This window comes from Chelonoidis abingdonii, chromosome 2, assembly GCF_003597395.2.
Source record: "Chelonoidis abingdonii isolate Lonesome George chromosome 2, CheloAbing_2.0, whole genome shotgun sequence".
In the NCBI taxonomy this organism is placed as follows: domain Eukaryota; kingdom Metazoa; phylum Chordata; order Testudines; family Testudinidae; genus Chelonoidis; species Chelonoidis abingdonii.
In genome coordinates, this window is record NC_133770.1 from 116,309,643 (window position 1) to 116,330,180 (window position 20,538).

At 39.8% G+C, this 20,538-nt stretch overlaps 1 protein-coding gene across 1 annotated transcript in view; it reads right to left on the reverse strand.

The window, feature by feature from the left end:
* Positions 1–286: 286 nt before the first annotated feature.
* Positions 287–20,538, reverse strand: part of EPB41L4B (erythrocyte membrane protein band 4.1 like 4B) — a 305,664-nt gene continuing 285,412 nt past the window's right edge. Inside the window, 3 exon segments of the mRNA XM_075063387.1 lie at positions 287–907; positions 4,561–4,727; positions 8,746–8,814. Coding sequence (XP_074919488.1) covers positions 838–907; positions 4,561–4,727; positions 8,746–8,814 — 306 coding nt within the window. The 3' untranslated portion in view covers positions 287–837.

Below are 20,538 nucleotides of genomic sequence, written 5' to 3' on the forward strand. Positions count from 1 at the left end.
TAAAATCGGAATAATCCCATAGTGCAGACATACCCTCAGTTGCTTGATGTAACCCTGTATGTATACACGCACGCAAGTGTTTGTAGGATTTTAGTTAAAACTTATTTATGATTTAATGTTTTTGGTTTAATGATAATGATAAGGGTGTCAATAGCAAACAACTAAACATTGAAGTTTTTCTTTACCAGGAATACAATATGATTTATTTTATTGTCAAACCAAGATGACATGATTTTAGGCAGTACAGATATATCTACATATATCTGAGTAAAGATTAAATTAGGAATTTGAGAAGATAGCCATTTATTTTTCAGCAGAAACAAAGAGTTATAGGGTTAAGATGTAATCATTTTTCTGCTTTTAAAAATGATTCTTTAACAAACAGCAGTAACTTGGTGCAGTTTTCAGTTATACAAAATGACATTTTCTATGTTACTATCAAAATATTCTGCATAACATTAATCTCTGTGCAGTTATTAACATATATACAGAACAGTGTTTCTCAGTAGAAATCAGTATGTTCCTTGCTGATCATTTTTACCTTAGATTTACCAAAACCAAACCTAAAATTCATTTTATAATAGTAGAAAATCCTAATACTCATGATAAATAAAGGACTGAAGGTTTATTTCCCAGCAGCAAATGAATAAAGGAACTTCTCCAAGTTAAAGTCAAGCCAAGACTTAATTTTAACCAACTGTGATGAATCTGAGCGAGCTGGGAACATAACACATTTTCATGATGCATTATGTTGAGTACACAGAAGTGGAGGAATGTAAACAGACAGAAGGCACATGAAAGGCCCCGATCCAGTCTCCATGTGACGAAGTGAGAATTTCATAATTCTGTCATCAACAGTCTTTTCATCATCTTCTCTCTCTCGAGTTCACGCCTCAGAGTCTCAGCACTGTGTAATTAATGCACAAACAGCCAATTATGGGAACAACAAAATGCCACATATATCAATTAAAAATAATTAACATTTTTAAAGTACCAAGGGAAGGAGAAAGGTTCCACTGGATTCAGCCAAAATGCTGAAAATAGATGGTTGAGTCAGAAGTGAAAATCGTTTCACATTTTGAGTAGTAAAGAAAAGCAACCAAGGGGGAAAAAAGCATGAGACATTTTAGGGCTTACTCCTTCTCCCCACAAAGTCACTGATAAAGGTCCCATTGTCTTCAATGAAAGCAAGATTAGTCTTGTTAATTAATGTAAAAACCATGTAAAAAGACTTGCAGCAATCTGCTCCGCAGGGCCCAGATCGCCTTTCAGTTCCCCGTGAGGTTTCTTTTCACTACATAGCCTACAGCATTATTTAGAGTGCACGCAAGTGAATGGGAAGCAGAGCTGGATTAAGTGCTAGAGATCTTTCCTGGGATCATCACACACTGGCTACAAAGCACAAGGAGTAGACATCTCCATAAAGCATTCTGGTCCTGGAGGAGGAACTGAGCAGGAAGCAGCAGCTGTGAAGCAGCTAAGCATACCTCCTTACACAGGGAAAGGAAGGAAGAGGAGACTACCCAACCCCCTCCACCCCCCATGCCTACAACCACCTGACTGGACCAGGCCCCCCATCTCAAGTGGACATCTACTGTTGGTGGGGTAAGCACTGCGGGATCGAATACTGCCACTGCTACTCCTGCACAGCCAAACCTGGGGAGAAGGAAGACTGGATCTGCAGCTGTTCTTCAGGTGACTGGTATAGTCAAGTGGCTGTAGACTTCTGCCACTTTTGGTCCTTGAGTGGGCTCGGACATTCCCCCCAGTCTCTTGCTGCTCTGCATCTTCAGATGAGCCACGCCCCTCACTGTCTATTCCCTCAGTCCGCTGCTGATCCTAGTGTTTGAGTGGGCTAATGCCCATATAGATCATGGTTACTGCAGCCCCTTAACTATGGTCAAGGAGAGAGAGAGCTTTGTTACCACCTCCTCTGATGACCCACCAAGTCTCCTGGTTCTCTCCATTTCTGGCAGACCATGGTGGGGACTGTGATGGGATACGCCTCCATCCCACTGAAATAAAAGCTTAATGAGCATTCTTGCATTCAAGCAGCATCCATTACATGCACCTGCAGAATATGCTCCAGCTGAAGAAGGGGAAGCTTAATAAAGGTGACACTTGCCATAGAGAAGGGGGGAAGTTTATCCAGGAGGAGAGGCTGCCAGGGACTGCTAGTGAGCTCTAGTAGCAAGGGAAGCCCAGCCTGAGGCAGTGACTAACCTTTCCTTTCCTCTCCCACCCTTGATTGAGGACACCACAAGCCTGATATGGAGTGACACCTGAGGAGTGTCACCAGGGACTAGAAGTAATTGGACTCAGAAAGAGCCCTGGAGTGAGCTGAACTCCTGCTGGGAACAGAGAGTAGAGGCTTCTGTAGGTGACCCAGGGTCAAGAGACTCAAAGAGACAATGACCGAGCCTAGGCTGAGGGTTGGCCCACTACAGGGACCAAGTACAGGAATCATAAGGGTATGTGAGGGGACCCTCTCCCCAGAGCTCTTTGGGGTAGAGGGTCTGAGGGTGCGGAGTGCTCTTGTGGGGCTGCTGCCATGACACATACCAAATACAGTGCATTCTCTGGGTCTGCCAGCACCCCTATTTGAGAACTACGGGGGGACTGCTGGAAAGGAGAAGAGAAGGAAGAGTGTGTGGGGGGAAGAGAACACTATGCAGGGAAAGACAGAGGGAGGGGAATGAAGCAGGCAGCGGGGGACAGAAGAAAAGAGGGAATCTCTACAGAGTTTACTCTTCAGAATATGCCAGGTTTATGTATAACTGGTGCAAAACTGCCCCTGGTCATTTTTTTTTTTGGCCTTTGGAATGGACCTGATTTCACCAAATGGCTAGTATTTTCAAAACCTTCGCTCAGGAAAGAATGCTTCAGAATCTCTCTCACCCACTTATGGGCTACCCAAAAGATATTGCATAGGCTGCTTGCACCTACCCTAAGTCTGATGCATCTGTCATATTCTTTCATTGTTAACTGCTAGTAGCTTTAGAGACACTAACAGCACATGAGTAGATTTATCTATACATTTTCTAAAAGGGCAAACCTTAACAACAGTCTATGGAGAGGCACAAGTGCACGATGGGAAGTAAAGATGGTTAGCAGTGCAGAAGAAAGACCCAGTAGTTAGGATTTTTCTTTTTTAGATTAAGCATTTTGTGCAATTGTTAATATGCGGATTTAGTTAATTTTAATGAAAATAAGAGAATGTTCGCACTGGCCTGTAGTACTAAGTGTCGTGCAGACAGGTGGACACTACAAGAATCCAGCACAGCTATGCCAGTATTCCTCCAAAGTGCAATCGCTCAGCAAGGCATGGTCTTATTGATTTGCAATCTGCAACTCCTAAACTCTAATCCCAGCTCTGACAGCTGGTTTGGGGGGTGAGTGACAACCTCTGAGGCTCTGGAACAGTCACAGTTTTTGTGGCTCAGTTTCTCTACCTGTGAAGTGGGGAAAATATATATACCTTACTGTGGTGCTTTGAGGATTAATGAGTTTATGTTTATAAAGCAATTTGAAGATCTAAAGTGCTATATAAGAACATGATTCAGTTCCTACTGAAGTCAATGGGAGTCTTTCAATTGACTTAAATGGATGCTGGATCACACCCTAGGTATGATGTCTGCTCTACAACTGTTAGGACATTTCTGAACAAAGAGTGCCCATAACTGTACATTTTTAGGTCGTCTAGTAATATGAATAAATGTCCAATTAAAATTAGATTGAAACCAAGCAGCACATTTACTGGTGACCCACTGTAAATCAAAATTTCAATCTGGAGGTGAAAGTCTAGTGTATTATATTCCCATCTTAAAACTTCTGTTTCTCATTTCCATCTGGTACAGTGCTTTGGGTCTGGAAATGAAAGCCTGATCTTTGCTTTTGGGGTGTCAGATGGATCTAATTATAGAGTTACCCCCTTTAAATAGACAGTTTGGTTAATTCAGCACTCATCAGTCTCTAGAGAGGGAAAATTACCATTAGAAACAATTGTAAGATGGAAGAATTGAAAAAGAGTAGGTTTTCTGTGGGAAGCTGGAACATGCTTTTTCGCTATTTCATGCTACAAGAAGAACAATTGCAACCTGACACTACTCTGAAAAATCAGTGCCTGGTATTCGTCGGAAAGAGTATCTATTTCTCAGCCCTTCCCAGTTAGAACTGAATTTAGAAAAATAGAGTGCAACAGCAGTTGTTAAAAACAAACCAGTGGTTCAGGGGAGGTGATTTGTCTCAGAAAAAACTGCACACCCTTTTCTCTCCAAGCCAGTGGTTATGGAGGTGGTATGTTTGGCCTTCAGAGGAGGGCAATTGCTGGCTGCATCGCCAGTTCAGAGTGGCTTTCAATTCAGAGAAAGTTTCTCCTGCTTTCCATTTGTCCTGAGGTAAGTACCAAATGGCAGCTGAATTTGCACATTGGTGGAAATCGTAGTTTTGAATGACACACTCAGCAGGTTCTCTCTCATTATATTTATGATAGAATAAAAGAAATCAAACTCTTGGGAACCTAGAGAGAGATCCATAGTATTGCTATGAACTGGTCAATACCTGTCTGCCAGAGAAATAGGTTTGTGTGATGAATATATCGTCTGCACTGTCGGGGTTGGGACTGTCTCTGCCAAGGACCTCATTGCAGGTGAAGGAGATACTGGTGGTAACATCTTAGGTGATGACTGCACAGCACAGCACACTAATTTGCTGTCTATAAATTCTGCCTAAGAAGAAAATAATGAAAAGGATAAGTTAGTTTTGACTTTTTATGCCCACATTCTCTCAAACACTCGTTATCAGCAACTTTCCTCTAATAAAGAGGGAAAATGAGAGGTTGCCCAGTGGCCTTTTAAGAACCAGGAAGCAACCCTCATATAATGAAACAGACACCACTTCTTTGGACAGAGATTCAATGGTTGTGCACTGATGACAAGTCTGACTAGAAAGTCCACTGTGTGAAACTGAACTCAGTTCACGATACGTGACACATTAAATATGGACCCATAATCTATAAAAGTGCTGTTTATCACTATTTTATGTGGTTTAAATCCGATATGGACCAGAATTGTCCTTTTGAATAGAACCCTGTCAAAATGAACTCGTAGTTGCCTTGACAACTGTGCATTTTATTAAAGTCGGGTGTGCATGAGTCTGGGTCTAAGAGTTCTATGTAGTGGACTAAACCCTAAAAGAAATACCCAGTGGCAACTAGCAACAAACAATGTGGTATAAAATGTACAGAAACACCACAAACTCCAGACTGCACATCTGATGCTACAGCATCACAAATCCTGTAACATCAAAGGCTGGGACATCCTGTCATGTGACATCGTGCAGCATTCCTGAAAAAAATTACACTGACCCACTGTTTGCACAGGACCATTTAATGACAAACAGGGAACAGTCTGTGTCTGCTGGTGTGTTACTGAGTTGATAGTAATGTACAGTAGCTGCAATTTTTCAGTGCTTCAGAATAGTCAGGACATGTTCACACTATTATCAGCGAGTTTTTTTCTTGACAACCTGTTCTTTCAAGCTTGATTCAGTCAGCACAACAGTGAGGCAGAGAATTGTTATCCAACTATTGGACTATTTGTCTTTTTTCATCACTTTTCAAATTATGTGAGCTACTTATGATCAATACTGAATGTAGAAACTTGTGTACTGGGATACAATCTGATGGTTAAATCAATGGGTGATCCAGGAAGAAGCTGCAGTGGTGTCTTTTTTACATTTTACAGCCTATCTTTTAACTGAAAGCTTGGAGTACATTCCAGATGAACATTCTAAGCATGAGCCTTTCCAGTCATTGAAATGAAAAACGGTAAAATAAAACCAAACTGACAAAAAAAAACCACACACAAACAAACCCCCCTCTAATCCTGACCAGTTATAGTCCTAATCATTAAAAAAGGTAAGCTGCCAAACTTCTCTGGCATTTCCCCTTTAAAGCTCAATGTCACAGTCCAGACACAAGCAAATTTTGCAATCCTCATGCAGCGTTTTGTCTCACAAGGACTGTCAGATCAGGCTTTGCATCATGAAATATTGGCACCATGGCACAGTTCCTCAGTGGGAATAAGTTGTCATAATCCAACTGAAGCCAATGGAGCTAGGCAACTGACACCATCTTAGGATCTGCCCCATTTTTAATGGTTATTTTAGATATGTATGTGGTACTGTTTTTCTCTAGAGTATATATTTATATACTTATGTTTATACAGTATATTGGGCCAGATCCTTAGCTGGTGTGAATTGAAGTAGCTCCATTAAGTCAATAGATTTATGATTTACCCAGTCAACTCAAAATATAATCAGATTTAATTCCCTTCCCCCGTAAAAAAATCAGTTTAGCTCTTTATAAACTGCAGAATTATAAAACCAGAAAATAGCCTCCAAATCTTACTATTAATATTTTTTGTTTTTCCATGAGATAAAAAATAGGTTTTTTGTTGAAAATGCTTATTAGAACCAAAAATTCCTATCTTAAAAACAAAACATACCAATAACAACAACAAAAACCCAACAACTTTGCAGGCTGTTCATAAGAAAGCAAGGAAAAGGAAAAAGCAAGGGAAAGGAAAATGAACCACAAACATTTGCAGCTGCATAATGCTGTGCGTGACTAGAGTACATTCAGAGTTAGATCTGGCTCTGTTCTGGAAATTTTGCCCTAATGCATTTGTTTGTGTTGTTTTGTTGAGGCCAAACAGGGGGTGACACCTAGCACAACTGGCGTGTTAAAGTGAACTGAAAATCAATTGACTTGAAGCTAGTATTTCTTTGTTGAATGATCCCCATTATTCAGGTTGTGAGACAGGGATAACTGCAGAGAAATGAGTTGTTCCCTTCCCTGCAATCCTCTTGGTACTTCCTGGTTCACTAAAGATTTCCCACAATGTATAATTCTATGACAAAACAAATACCATGGGTTGCATGGGTTGAAAGGTAATTTTAGATATTTGTGGTGTTGCATTGTGGGTTTTTTTAGTGAACCAATACTCTGAAGAGGAAAAGATGAATTGTGGATAGGTTAGTTAGAACTTATTTATATGCCGAACATCCCTCCCTCTTGTCTCACTCAACAAAACCTAATTAGTAGAGCTGGTCAAAAATTTTCCATGGCAAAATAGCTTTTTAGCTAAATTGAAATTTTTATTAAACATTTTCAGCTTTCATTGGAATTTTTCAAGTTTTCATTACAAAGCCAACATTTTTCAGTTTGGTTTTCAATGAAACCTAGCAAAATTTCAGTGTTTTTGACATTTTTTACAGGGGAACTAGTGGGGATATTATTCTGCACAGATTTCTCTGAGTAATTCAACACATTTTTTAATCTGAGACATAAAGGTAGAAGCTTTCCTGCCATTTTTATTAAAGTGGGCACCATCTAGCCTGGATGACTTTTTCAATAATTCTGCTTTGATGGGCTTGAAAGGTTTCGATACATTTGTTGGGATATTTTTAATTAGAGCAAAAAATAGATATGAAGCAGATTAGGATGAATTTTTCAATCTCTCTCACTAAAATCTGGTTTAAAAAATAGACACATGACCAAAAAAAAGTAGTAGAAATTGTCCCATGATCAGGCCTTAACCTCTTTCTTTAATAACTCACTAAATGCAGATAGATACTGTAGCTGTCCCAGTTGTGAATAAGGTTCCATATCTCATATATAACCACATGAGAGAGAAAACACATTTGGGGCTCAGGACAGAAATTAAGGTTTAAGTCTGAACGACTTTATTTTATGAGTTAAATTCAGGAACGTCACACTAGTGATTTGGAAATATAATTCTAATATGAGAAGGTTTCTTCTCTGTGGCTGCTAAGCCACGTCCCATGTTGGGCGGTCATGCAGAGAGTTTCAGTCAGAGTCCCATGCACAATATCTAGTTGTTTTGAGTTCTAATATTAATTTTAACAAGTCCCCCAGTTGCTTAAATGTCTTATTTCTCCTACTATCATACTGATACTGCTACTCTAAGGTTGGGCATTCCAGGTACGGTACTATTAGGTCTGTCAGGCGAATTTTTACATTGTTATACAGTTATTAGTCCTGTTTATGTGGTACTGTGCAGTATGCCCTGTGCAAAGGGGCAAATCCCAAAACCCCCAACTCACTTCTTTCTCAAGCAACATTTCCAAGGAAGTTTAATGGGAGATTTGCCCAAATAAGAACTAAAGATTCCAAGATTCAGCTCTAGGTTGTTAATTAACATGGAAGTTTATAGCAGCATGCAACTGTAGTCATCATCATACAACTGTTTTACATTGACTGTAACTCCTTGTTTCAATTCAGAATACAATTTTCATGAAAATTAGGTCCCCTAGTAGAAGACAAAGTCAGGTTTTGTAAAGGGGACGAATGCCAATTCAGCTGGATTAGTGGCTAGCCCCACACCCTTCCCTGCCTTTCCTGTTTATTCAAAGAGTCTGTGTAGCCTCACCCATGCCCTCTACAGTAGAACTGTGGGAGTGCAGCTGTATTTTTTGACCTGCTGCCCTGAAGCGGCCTTTAGTCCTTATTTCTGCTGCTAGTAATCTCCAACACTCCAAATGCAGGCAAGTTTCTTGATGCAAGTCATGGCCATATTTGATTGATTTGCAGTCTAAGTCATATTTGGAAAGTATCTTTATTAGGATTGTTAAAGGCAAAATTTCTGACATTGTTTAAAAAATAATCTGGAGTTGCAAGCGTTGTGTTTAATACACAGTTTTTCAGTTGCTTGTTCTACTTACAGAAAACTGTGGTACTGTTGTGAAAGGATCGAAAAAAGGATTAGATGTATCAGCAGGGAATGTCTTTATCTTTAAAAAAGATAAAGAAAAAGATGTTACTTTCACAGCATAAAAATGAAAACCAAAACCAAAAAAAAAAAAAAAATAGTAAAGCAGCAAAGCACTGCAAGTACAGCAACATGTGACAAACTCGAATGGTTGAGCAGCATTCAAATAAACCAGCTCAAAAGACCATTTCAAAACACATATCTAAGTTAGTGAGGAATATTCAAAGGATAAGACCTGACTGAATTATTTTACCCATGTAATTAAATGTAATGTGAAATAGCTCTTACATAAGCATATTCGGAACTGACTGCATACAATATTTTTTCAGCTCTTTAACTAGTCATGACATGCAATTATTTGGCTTGATCTAGTGACCACCGTACATTTTCTAATTGGTAATGCAAAGCTCAGTGATAGGAATCCTTACACAGTGTTAGCTGTGGTCAGGAACTTCAGCTAAAGAACTTGTGCTTTATGGATTTTACACATCTATATTTTTAGTTATTTATAGATAACACAGTGATAGAAATGGAATGTCAGAAGATAGGACAAGAAGAAAGCACAAAAAAAAAATCACGGTGGGCAATTGATTCGTAATCACTGTCTCCGGTAATGTTAAGAACTTCGATCTTACCCATTCCAATGGTGTGCTGAGGATCAAGCTACATCTCAGAAGGTATCAATAAAGGAGTGTTGAAAATACTATTAGAGACCATTATGCCATTGGGTTGTGTCTGTACTGAGAATTTTCAGTGCAAAATCCTGGTCTCATTTAAGTCAGTGGCAAAACTCCCATTGACTTCATAGGAGCCAGGATTTCACCCTGAGTGTAGATAAGGCTTTGGTGTAAATTATTTCTGAGCTTAGTACCATCTTGAACATTAAATGAAGAAAAAGAAATTAAACAAATAGCAACCAAATATTGTCTCTTTTTGATTATAGGTGGTATGCATCTCATTACCCTCCTATCTAGCATGCAGAAATGTCATTAATCCATTCAGGAAGAGGACAAAATAAAAAGTATTCATCAACTAGAAGTATTGATTTCAAACTGCACTTCATATTTCGACTTGGGGAAAATTTATTGTATACTGAAAAATGTATTTATCACTTTAATGGAAAAACTTTTTAATGCACAGTATATTTATTATGCATGCATTATCACAGAATTAGAGCATTATGTTTGAAGTATCTGCTAATAAACAAGGAATACATTCAAGTGCTGACCCAGTTGCCTGAGAAAGGAACACCTGAAATTATGAGGTCAAAAGTAATAAAGAAAATGCATATTATCATTTGTTTTGTAAACAAAACTCCAGAAACACATTTGATTTGTAAACATGCCACTCAAAATTCATATCCAGCTGTGGCCCAACATTCACACAAGGACAAAAACACTCAAGTGTGTAAACACCTGTTTAACTGAATGTAGATGACTGGAAATAATCTTGTAGATGTATTTGAACAGGTCACTGTACTAGAAAACAATTCTGTTAAACTATGAAGCTATCTGTATAGAGATATCAAGGAAGAGGAACATTTCAGACTTTTCATAAATATTGATGTATCTACATTCTATCTGTGAACTTGATTTTGAGTTACTATGTGCAGTTACTGACACTCATTACAATACAATGTACAAATTGTTTTGCTTAGTGAGTCTGTCATGTTACACTGATATCCAAATCTGCCAGTATAACATGAATGATTCTGAAGTGGCTGTGTCTTTTTGAGACAACACAAACTCAGAAGTCAATCATGTTATTTTAGATTTATGAAGTGTTTACATTTCAGGGTTGGAGAATAAGATACAGAGCACTGTATTATAACACAATACTGTAGCCAAAGTTAAAGTATATTATACAAATCTAAAATCAGTCACTCATATCTGACTTCACCTTGATATGCAGCAACCCAAATCTCTTTAATTTTGTGGATTGGTCTCATTAAGAGAACAAAGTTTAGTTACTGAAAACAAATGATGCGAATGTTATTGTGATAAATGAAGGGGGTGGGGAGGTTGCTCCCTTTTATGGACATCCAGCCAGCCAGCAGCTATAGAATCCCTCTTAGTAGCTGTTCTCTAATTGCTCTACCTGTAAAGGGTTAAAAAGTCTCACTGCTGTACATAGGTAAAAGGAAGTGAGTGTGCACCTGGCCAAAAGAGCCAATGGGAAGGCTAGAACTTTTTAAAATTGAAACAAGACTCCCCTTTTGTCTGCCTGTTGTTGTTCTCCTGGGGAGAGGCGGACAGAGCAGAGTTATGCTGTAAGAAGCTTGGGCCAGATATGAAAAAATAATCAGTATCATACCTAGAAACTACTAATTTAAAACCCCAGACATGTCAGTAGATCAGGAAATGTCTAGGAAGACGCTATTAGGTTTATTCCTTTTATTTCTTTATGGCTTATGGATTCCTCTGTGCTAACCCCAGGTGCTTTTGCTTGTAACCTTTAAGCTGGACCACAAGAAAAGCTATTCTTGGTGCTTAATCCTTGTAATTGCTCTTTTAAAATCTAACAATAGCCTGAGCAACCAGATGTATTTTTCTTTTTTTTTTAACGGTTTGTGCACATGTTGTTTAATTAGCTGACGACATCAGCTCATTTCCCTTTTTTCCCCTTTCTCAGCTCTTCCCCAGAATGGGGGTGAAAGAGCTTGAGGGTAACCCACAGAAAGGAATTCCCAAGTGTGCCTCCCTGGGCCCTCAGAGCGGTTCTGCACTTCAACAGTGGCAGCATCTACCAATCCAAGATCAGAGAAAAGCTGTAACCTTGGGAGTTTAATACAAGCCTGGAGTGGCCAGTATTAATTTTTGAGAATCCTTGCAGGCCCCCACCTTCCACACTCGGAGTGCCAGAGTGGGGAAATTAGCCTTGACAATGATTCAAGAGCCTATTGAGAGTATTGACCAGAAGAAAAGTTGGTCTTGATTACATATAGAGATACATAGTGATGTGGAAAAAAGAATCTTCTAAAGTCAGCCACTAAATCTGTACATGCCGGAGGCCCAAATTTTGTGTCAATACACAGCTAAAATCAATTAATCTGGTTTAGTTTCAAACCCAATTTTCCCTTTTCCAGAGTTGTGTTTGTTTAATCTGAGGACAGAGAATTCCAGACAAACAAAATTAAAAGGTTTTGTAGGTCCCCAAGCCACCACTTCCAGGCATCAATCAGGTTTAACTCAACTCAGAACAACTAACGTACGTGAGAAAAACTCATACCTGTGCAGCACTTAGGAGCCAGAAAGCGAAGCCATCCTGCCCACTCTACCACAGTCCAATCCTTTTGTCTCCCTTATTTGTTTTTCTTCTGAGAAGTTTTACATGAGTAGCAATATATACCCGTTGACCCAGACTTTGCCTTGCTAGGAATACAGCTGAGAATTCTCCCACAGTTGGTATAGAAGGAGGGAGCTCATGCTGTCTTGTTTGCAATGGCTGAAGCTGGTTTGGTTGTTCGGGTCTGCGAAACAGGCAGGGTACCCCAAATAGCCTGATTAAAAAAATGATACTGATACAGGCAATGATACTGATCTCTCCTGTAAAGTGCTTTGAGATCTATTGATGAAAAATGCTACAGTAGAACCTCAGAGTTATGAACCTCAGGAATGGAGGTTGTTTGTTACTCTGAAATGTTCATAACTCTGAAAAAAAAACATTATGGTTGTTCTTTCAAAAGTTTGCAACTGAACATTGACTTAATCCAGCTTCAAAACTTTACTATGGTAAAGAAAAATGATTCTCTCTCTTTATTTTTTTTAGTAGTACTGTATTGTATTTTCTTTCTGTCTCTGCTTCTGCCTGATTCCAGACTTCCGGTTCCAAATGAGGTGTGTGGTTGACTGGTCAGTTCGTAACTCTGGTGTTCATAACTCTGAGGTTCTACTGTATATAAAAGCCAGTTATTTCTTAGAGCCTCTTTTTACATCCAGGTGCAGTTAAGCTGTTGAGATATAATAATAAACATGGGGAATACTAGTGAGGAAATTGGCTAACTCAGGTAGAACTGCATTCTGACCTCTCAACCACACCTTTTACCTAGGAGCCCATGTGGATCCCCCTGTTCTGCATTTCCAACAAGCCTAGAAGTGTGCTGCAGACAGCAGCAATCAGCAGTGGTGGCCAACTGGTGGGAACGAACAAAGGAGGAAACCCTTGAATATAGCCTGCTCCCAGAGGAAGGAGCTGCTAAGGGACACTATCTGCTGCCTACTTTGAGACTGAGATAGGAAGAAGAGTGGAGCCAAGGTGAGTTACATGGCATTGTCACCATTTGCCCCAGTGAGCCCATTGCTGAAGACATCAGGTAGCTTCCTGACTTTTCCTCAGAACCATATTATGGATTGAGAGTAAGACAGGAAGGAGAAAGAAGGCTGATGGACTTTGTTGCCTCCCCCGCCCAAAGGTGACATTATAATGGCTTTGAACAATACAACCTGTTCTTCAGGATGTTCTCTCACTGTGAGAGAACAATCTGTTTTGCAAGCTGGTTAAAAATAGTTGTAATCATTAATGGTCAAGTTAAAATGGCTTTTATTGCAACAAAACTCAGGTGTTCCACATTTTGACCATTGTCTCATGTTCTGATGGCTTTTCTCATGTACTGGCATTTTTAGAGTGTGAGAGGTATGACTGCATTCCCATGGCAAAAGTACCTTGGACAAACATGTCCTCCTCATCTAGAATATTTAGTTTGTTGAGTCACTAATTTGCTAGATTTTAGCAAACTCTTACTAAATGAGACAACGAGCCTAAATAAAGCAAACTAATACATTCTGAACAGAAGTTTGCTGTCTGGGTAAACTTCAAGGGGATGAATCTGAAAATCTCCTATATAGCAGAATAACCACATTGCTTTTGAAGAAAAATAAGCAGATTTTTGATTCTCTGTGGATAATCTTTCCTAGAAGTGTGAGCACTTTCCTGCTAGCATGGAAGCTGTTTGCTGTATCATTAGTTGTATCTTGTCATAAAATGCTTTGGAGGCATCTCTGCCAGAGCTGCAAAGAATAATCAGTGTCCATTTTTCCTTGTTTTTTGCATTGCAAGAGGAAGAGAAAAGAATAAACGAAGGGCGAGTAAACGAAAAGAGAGAAGAGGGAAGTGTCATTCTTTGCCAACCTTCTTTTTTTCAAAGTTTGTGCAAAAAAATTCTTTTTGAATGTATTTTAAACTTGGAATAAAAGGAACTGTGCATATGAAATTAACTATAACTATTTCCAGCAGATGGGACAATCACAAGCATCTCTCCCATTACAAAATTACCGCTCTCAGGGATGCTGATCCTTTTTAATTCTGCTCTTCTGTATTTAAGAGGAGAGAAGGTAACTGATAGCACAGTATAGCCACTGCCTTGGCATCAATTTCTTTTCTCTGTACAGAGGTTTGGAAACAGTTTGTATTCTGTCTTGTGAGCACACACTTGCTGTTCTTCACTTGAGTTCACTTGCACCCAGCACTTTATCGTTCAAGGCCCTTGTAATATCTTTGGAAAAACATGTATTCCCAATTGGTGTGCAATATGATCATTTATTTATACTGAGCCAGCTGGTCTCCAGAGGTAAGACGAGGTTCTAGCTCAGACATGTCAACAGCTTCCTGTGCATTGTAGCGTAAGCAGAACTTCTACTAAAAGAGATGCTTTCACAGATACAGGTCTCAATGTGCACAGTGGCCAGAGGCGTATTTTGCAAAGCTCTATTTCAGAAACACATGGACTAGGCGACTTTCAACTTACATAACTTCAGATCTATGGCGATAAGGGGCCACACACCACACAGGGTAGAAAGGCCTGTTTGTATTCAGCCCAGCCAGAAGGGATCAGGGACCCAAGTTACCAGTTTACATGCTGTTAGTATACCTTAGTACTGATTGACCTGAGGAATGACTTCATGAAGGTGGTTTATGTAGCTATTGTACTGACTGGCACTACCTTCTTCCAAGACCAATGATCAGATCCTCCTCCTTTCTGGGTCTTCACAGCTTTTTTACTGTAATTCTTCATCTGGTTCCATACAATTGCAGTGGGGGAAGCTATCTGGTGAGCTAGGAAATGCAAAGGCAAACATGTAATGTCAATCATAGTGCAATACAGCATCTATGGATTTTTAAAAAAATGAAAATAGCTCATTGGACAGCAATACTCACTCAGGCAAAGTCCAAACCCAAATCATCCCCTTCAATAAAGCTGTGGCAGGTGTGTGCTTTGGATCAGCGCATGAACACAAATGAAAAAAAATAGTCCAGTAAATTTGTAACATAACAGACACCAAATTACTGTATTAGTGAAACTACATATTATTGCTGAACCCAACCTTGGAAAGAGTTGTGTGGATCGAACACCTTTATGAAGAACACCAATGCACCATAGATAATTTTCTAGTTAAAGAATTCCAGATCCATGATGCCTGTTTAAACAATACAATGTGTCAGTATCAGTGGAAGGATTAAATTCATAATTCATAAATTCATGCAAACAGTGAAAATTTTTGAAAATGTACCTTTCATATACTATTATGTGCCAAATATGAAACTTCAGCAGCTGTTTTGGCTTCTGCTTAAGCTGGTGAACTCCCAGGTAACAGAAATACATTTTGTTGACTATTTCCGTGTATACTGTTGTCTTATCTGTGAAGGTAACAACTCCTTGCCTGAGCCTCACACTTCCTTTTTCTCACCTCCTGCATGATCAGACAGTAGCTTGAGGCCAAGGAAAGAGATTAATTAGCTGGCACTTTAAACAACATTCAGCATTTTGAAACATTCATTTTGAAAATCAGTGCCAGTAAATTTGATTCTTTAATTCCCCTGGCTGTCTTATAACTCCGTCTATTTTTCATCCAATTTTGATAATTGTTTGCCAAATTTCTTGCATGTGCATACTTCCCTTATGTGTTGCCATCAAGTCCATTACCTTTAGAATTTCAGTTATGTATTTCCTTTCATCAACACAGCAAGACACATACATTCAGCTTGCTTAGCACAATCATCATAGGAAGAGGTCATGATCCCCTTTATGGTGCAAAGCAGATACAATGCTGGGTTACACTGGCTTAAACAGCCAGCAAAAGATTCCCCCAATTTGGTGGAATTCCCAGGCAGTGTAGCTTTCTCAGTGCCACCCTCCCTGACAGGGGGGCATAGTCAGACGCAGAGAGCATGGTTAGAGTGCTGCTACTGTTGCTGTGCTCTTGCAACCTCTGACTGTCAGACCATCTGCTGGAGGCCATTGCAGCAAGGTGAAAGTTATAACTCAGTCACAGTCAAGTTTTGTGGCCATGGTCTTCAATGCAGCAGTAATATTCCATAGACAGTTCCAGTATGGTTTGCAGGGCTAATATACAAACCATGTACATTTACAAGCAGATCTCCTCACAATCCCCTACTGGTTAATAGAAATAGATGCAACACAAAGGCTGAACCTAGAGATGTTTGCTCTCCTGCCCTACCAGATGGACATAATCTTGTTGGTGCTGGTGCCATCTTTGTGCATCTCCTAGATGTTCTGCTGTTCTTTGTCATGAAGACTGTAAGTGTTGGTTGGATGTAGAGTATTTTCTGGGAGAAGCAATGCTAATGCTGCTTCTAACAGTGCCTATTGTAGAGAGTAACAGGAATGCAAGGCAACCAGTCTGCACACAAGATCTCAATAGAGCATCAGAAAGAAAAGATGGTCCTGTCTTAGTTTCACTTTGTAACTTTGCCCTGAGGCTGCACTGGTGATGAGATTTTGCTCTTCAAAGAACTCTGAGAGGGAACAATGCAGCCACTATAAGCAAGACATTCTCCATGCATTCACGGCCTTCAGTGCTCTTTTGGTGGATGTTGTAAAGGTGAGCAAGCTTGAGAGAAACACTACAACATGTGCGGAGATTATCCTGAACTACAGGCTCCCCAGAGACAACAGAACAAGACATGATGTCACTAAAACCAGCCTGACACAGCTGCATTTGCTTGGACTTTGTTTTGAGTCAGAAAAGAGTGTTTTGCCTAGACTGGATCCTAATAAGTAGGTTGCATCACTAGGGTACCATTGGTAATCCAAGTTAACTTCTTTCTGCCATTGTCAGTCACCTCAACAGCATTAGAATATTCATTTTTTGGACTGTGTGCACAGCAAGGAAAAATAAACAACAAGAAACATACCCCTGCAGAACAGCAGACAGAAGTAGTTGTCATAGAAGTTCTGGAGCTACCAGAAAGCAGCCAGATGGGTGATATGAAGAGAAAGTAAAAGAATAAGGTGATTCATACCACAATCAGAAAGCCTCAAGTAAAGCATAAGTTATACAATCATGTCTTTCCAGCGAGCAGATTGTATGAGTGTTGGAGTGCTAGATGGTAATTGAAGCATATGGAGCTGTTGCCCACTATACAAATAATTTACACCCACAGAGCTTGTTGGTGATTTACCATCCAACAACTGTTCACTTCTCATGCCTGGTAATTAGGACCCTAAGCATCAATGCAAACAGCCTAAATCCACCAACCTGATGATATTTTCAGAAAGACTGATCAATTATGCATTCTGTACAAAAAGTGTTTCCTCTTATCAGATTCAAAAGCGCCAAGGTCATGCTGCTCTACTAAGCAGTTACTGCAGATCGATGCCAGCATTGTACCATATGACCCTTGTCCAGTGCAAACAAATGTGTTATCTGTGTGCTGAACCTGATTTCTGCCTACACAAAAGCAAAAGTTCTGAAATTTCTGAGATTTCCAGACAACCCACCAAACTTGGCTCCACTAGCTGTCAATGTCAGGATAATAATAAATAATTAGAATTGTTCTGTTATTTTTTCAGGTATCTCGTGATTTATTGTGACCATTATAATCCCCGATGATTTTCACAAGACCATGTTCTGAATGCAAAAGCATTGTACAGAATGGGTTAAAGTCCCAGTGGCTGCAGGAAGCTTTTAAAATTACAGTCTGGTGCAAGCAACACTTCTGAGTCCTGATCCAGCAAAGCACTTAAGCATGTGCTTAACTTGAAACCTGTGATTAGTGCCATTGACCTCAATGGGACTATTCCAAGGTTTAAAGTTAAGCACATGCTTGGATAATAAACTTGGAAATATTGAAGTAGAATAAAAGATCTTGGATAGTTTCACTGCACTGTATTCTGCAGCTCTGCTACACTAAATGTTTGCTGAGAGTGAAGTTTTTCTGTGAAAAATGTTAATTCATGATAATAGGCTTCCATTTTGCTGTTTGCAATGCAAGCTCCATTCAAACTGAAACAAGATCACTGTCACTTCAAATGTGATGGGCACAATAGCTATTTTATTCCTTCAGTAGGCTTTACCTGATTTTAATCAAAATGTTTATAGGATGCAATAGTTTGTTTGCTTTGGGATTAGTACACGTTCAAATTTAATCTGATGTTTACTGAATCACTTGCAATGGCTACTACAGCAAAGAAACTATTTACTAATAATCCTGGCCACTGGCTGTTAAGTATTAAAATTGCCTGACACCAGGTGTTGGAAACCCATCTCCATCACAGGTATCAGTCAGTAAAATCCCAGGGCACACGTTCAAACATATAATAGTTCATGATTCTAGTGTTTATATCTTCAAACACTTGTATGTTAATACCTCAACTGAATAGGTCCACTTTATTCATCAGACAGTTCTGCTTTCGATCAGTCTTTCATGAAAACAATCCAGTAACAAAGAAAAATATATAATTGTTCATTTTCCAAGGGGTTGTTTCCACCTCTTCTAGACCAGATTGAGGCCTTTCCTGGAAAGCCAGTCTCACAAATTAAGAAACAGTGGTCTAGCACATTTCACAACTAAAGCGATTATTTAGCAGAAGGAGAATCCCAGTTGATTGGGTCTATTAGCATGTAGCTGACTCTTGTCCATCCTCAGTTACATAAGGAATTTCGCCTTTGAAGGAATTGAGGGAAAAGCATAAAAAAATGTTCTACTTGGCATAGTAAAGAAAATAGCTTGTTTGCCCGGGGCTGCTTTTTTCATTCAAGCAGAGGTTTGCTTTCTCTGTGGTTTGTATAAGGGGCAAAAAAATCCATGTGATCCATTATTAAAGAGAGCTCTCTGAAAGAAGCTGAAAAGGATTGTTATGCTTTCCTGTAAAATGAATGGGAACTAGGGAGCTCTTATTTGAAATGACAGATTCTGGTGCTTGAAAGCATATTTGCCAAAGAATGGTAATCCTTCTTTTAATACCCAAAGAATTCATATTATGGGCCAGATCTTGGGCCCCAATAAAATATGTTTGTTATGCTCCAGCAGTGCAAGGAAAGCTTGCAGCTGCCCTCAGTAAGAAACTGGCATTCCCTGAGTGGCAGCTAGCCAGCCTAGCTTGCTGTATACCACTCTTCCCAGCACCACCCAGTGTAGGGTGTGGGTGGAGATATGGGTCAAAGCGTGCTGTACTTCGGCAATCCCTGCTGAAGTAAAGAGCCCCAGTGGCTACCTGAAGTTGTGCCAAGGGCTGAAGCAGCCTCTGGCAGCCCCAGGAATTGGAAAGCAGAAAGGACGTGTCATGTGACTATTCCCTCTCCCCTCAAGTGCACTGCTCTGGCACATCTGGGGATTAAGACCTATACATTTTCCATTGAATCTTTTGTCATTTCTTATGTATTTATGCACAGGTTCTTGTGTCTTTTACAATGGTGTATACCTTGCTGTCAGAACTGATCCTCTCTTTGCAACTTGAGAACTAATTGTTCTTGCTGAAGGAAAGTATGCTGGTAGGTGCTCTGATCATATAGCCTGAACTTTAAATAGGTGAGAGAGTCCACAAGGCTGTTGTAAGCACTTCATATATGTTAATAAAAAGCCTTTGTCCACATTGCATAGTTGCCATGATCCTTGGTGCTTGAACTGGGGAAGGTAGGAGAGGAAATTCTCTGTCTTTCTTTACGCTACCAGCAGTGAGAAGAGAGAACACATAGACATGATGGACTTTGACATTCTGAAGGTACATGGTCTGCCTAATACTGCTCAGTCAAACTCTTTACCTAAAGTCCTAGAGTGTCAGTCAGTGATGCAAACACATGAAATCTGTCTGGACATCAGCGTATGAGCTTCATGACTATTGGTTTTGACAGATCACTCAGTTTGGACACAGCAGCCAACAAGATTGCCAGGGGTTGTGCACAAATTCAGTTGTTCAACACATTTATTTGCCCACTGTATCTGACTCACTGTTCCATATCTCTAGCACTGCCAGCAGAGACCTCAATGAAGCAATTGCATATGCCTGAATAGCCATTCCAGATGGACTTTGCAGTTCTCTCATTAGATACCATCTAACTAATTCCAGGATTTTGACATTGGTGACCAGGTGTAGTTTTCCAGAATCAGTACACTTGATGGACTCTAGCTTATTTTTGGCACAGGACTATCAAAGGGCATTAATGCATCAAAAAATCCATCGATGGTTCACTCCCCTGACCACATATGCTGTGACTCCAGCAGAAAGTTTCACTCTAAGACTATAGAATAATAGAAGAAGAAATCTGGAAGGTAGTTCAGTGAACAAGCAGTAATTCCAGATTACCTGGTGGACACAAAATAAACGTAGTTGCTTTGTAGGAACTTGACTGCACCTCGCACAATTCAAAAGAGCTGACACATTCAGTTCTGTGGTCTGGTGGTGGAAAAAAGGCTCCCATTCCAAATGCAGAATGTGATTCTAGAGAGGACATTACACTACTGCTCCAAGGGCCTGACCCAAGTCCACTGATGTCAAAAGGTGTCTTTG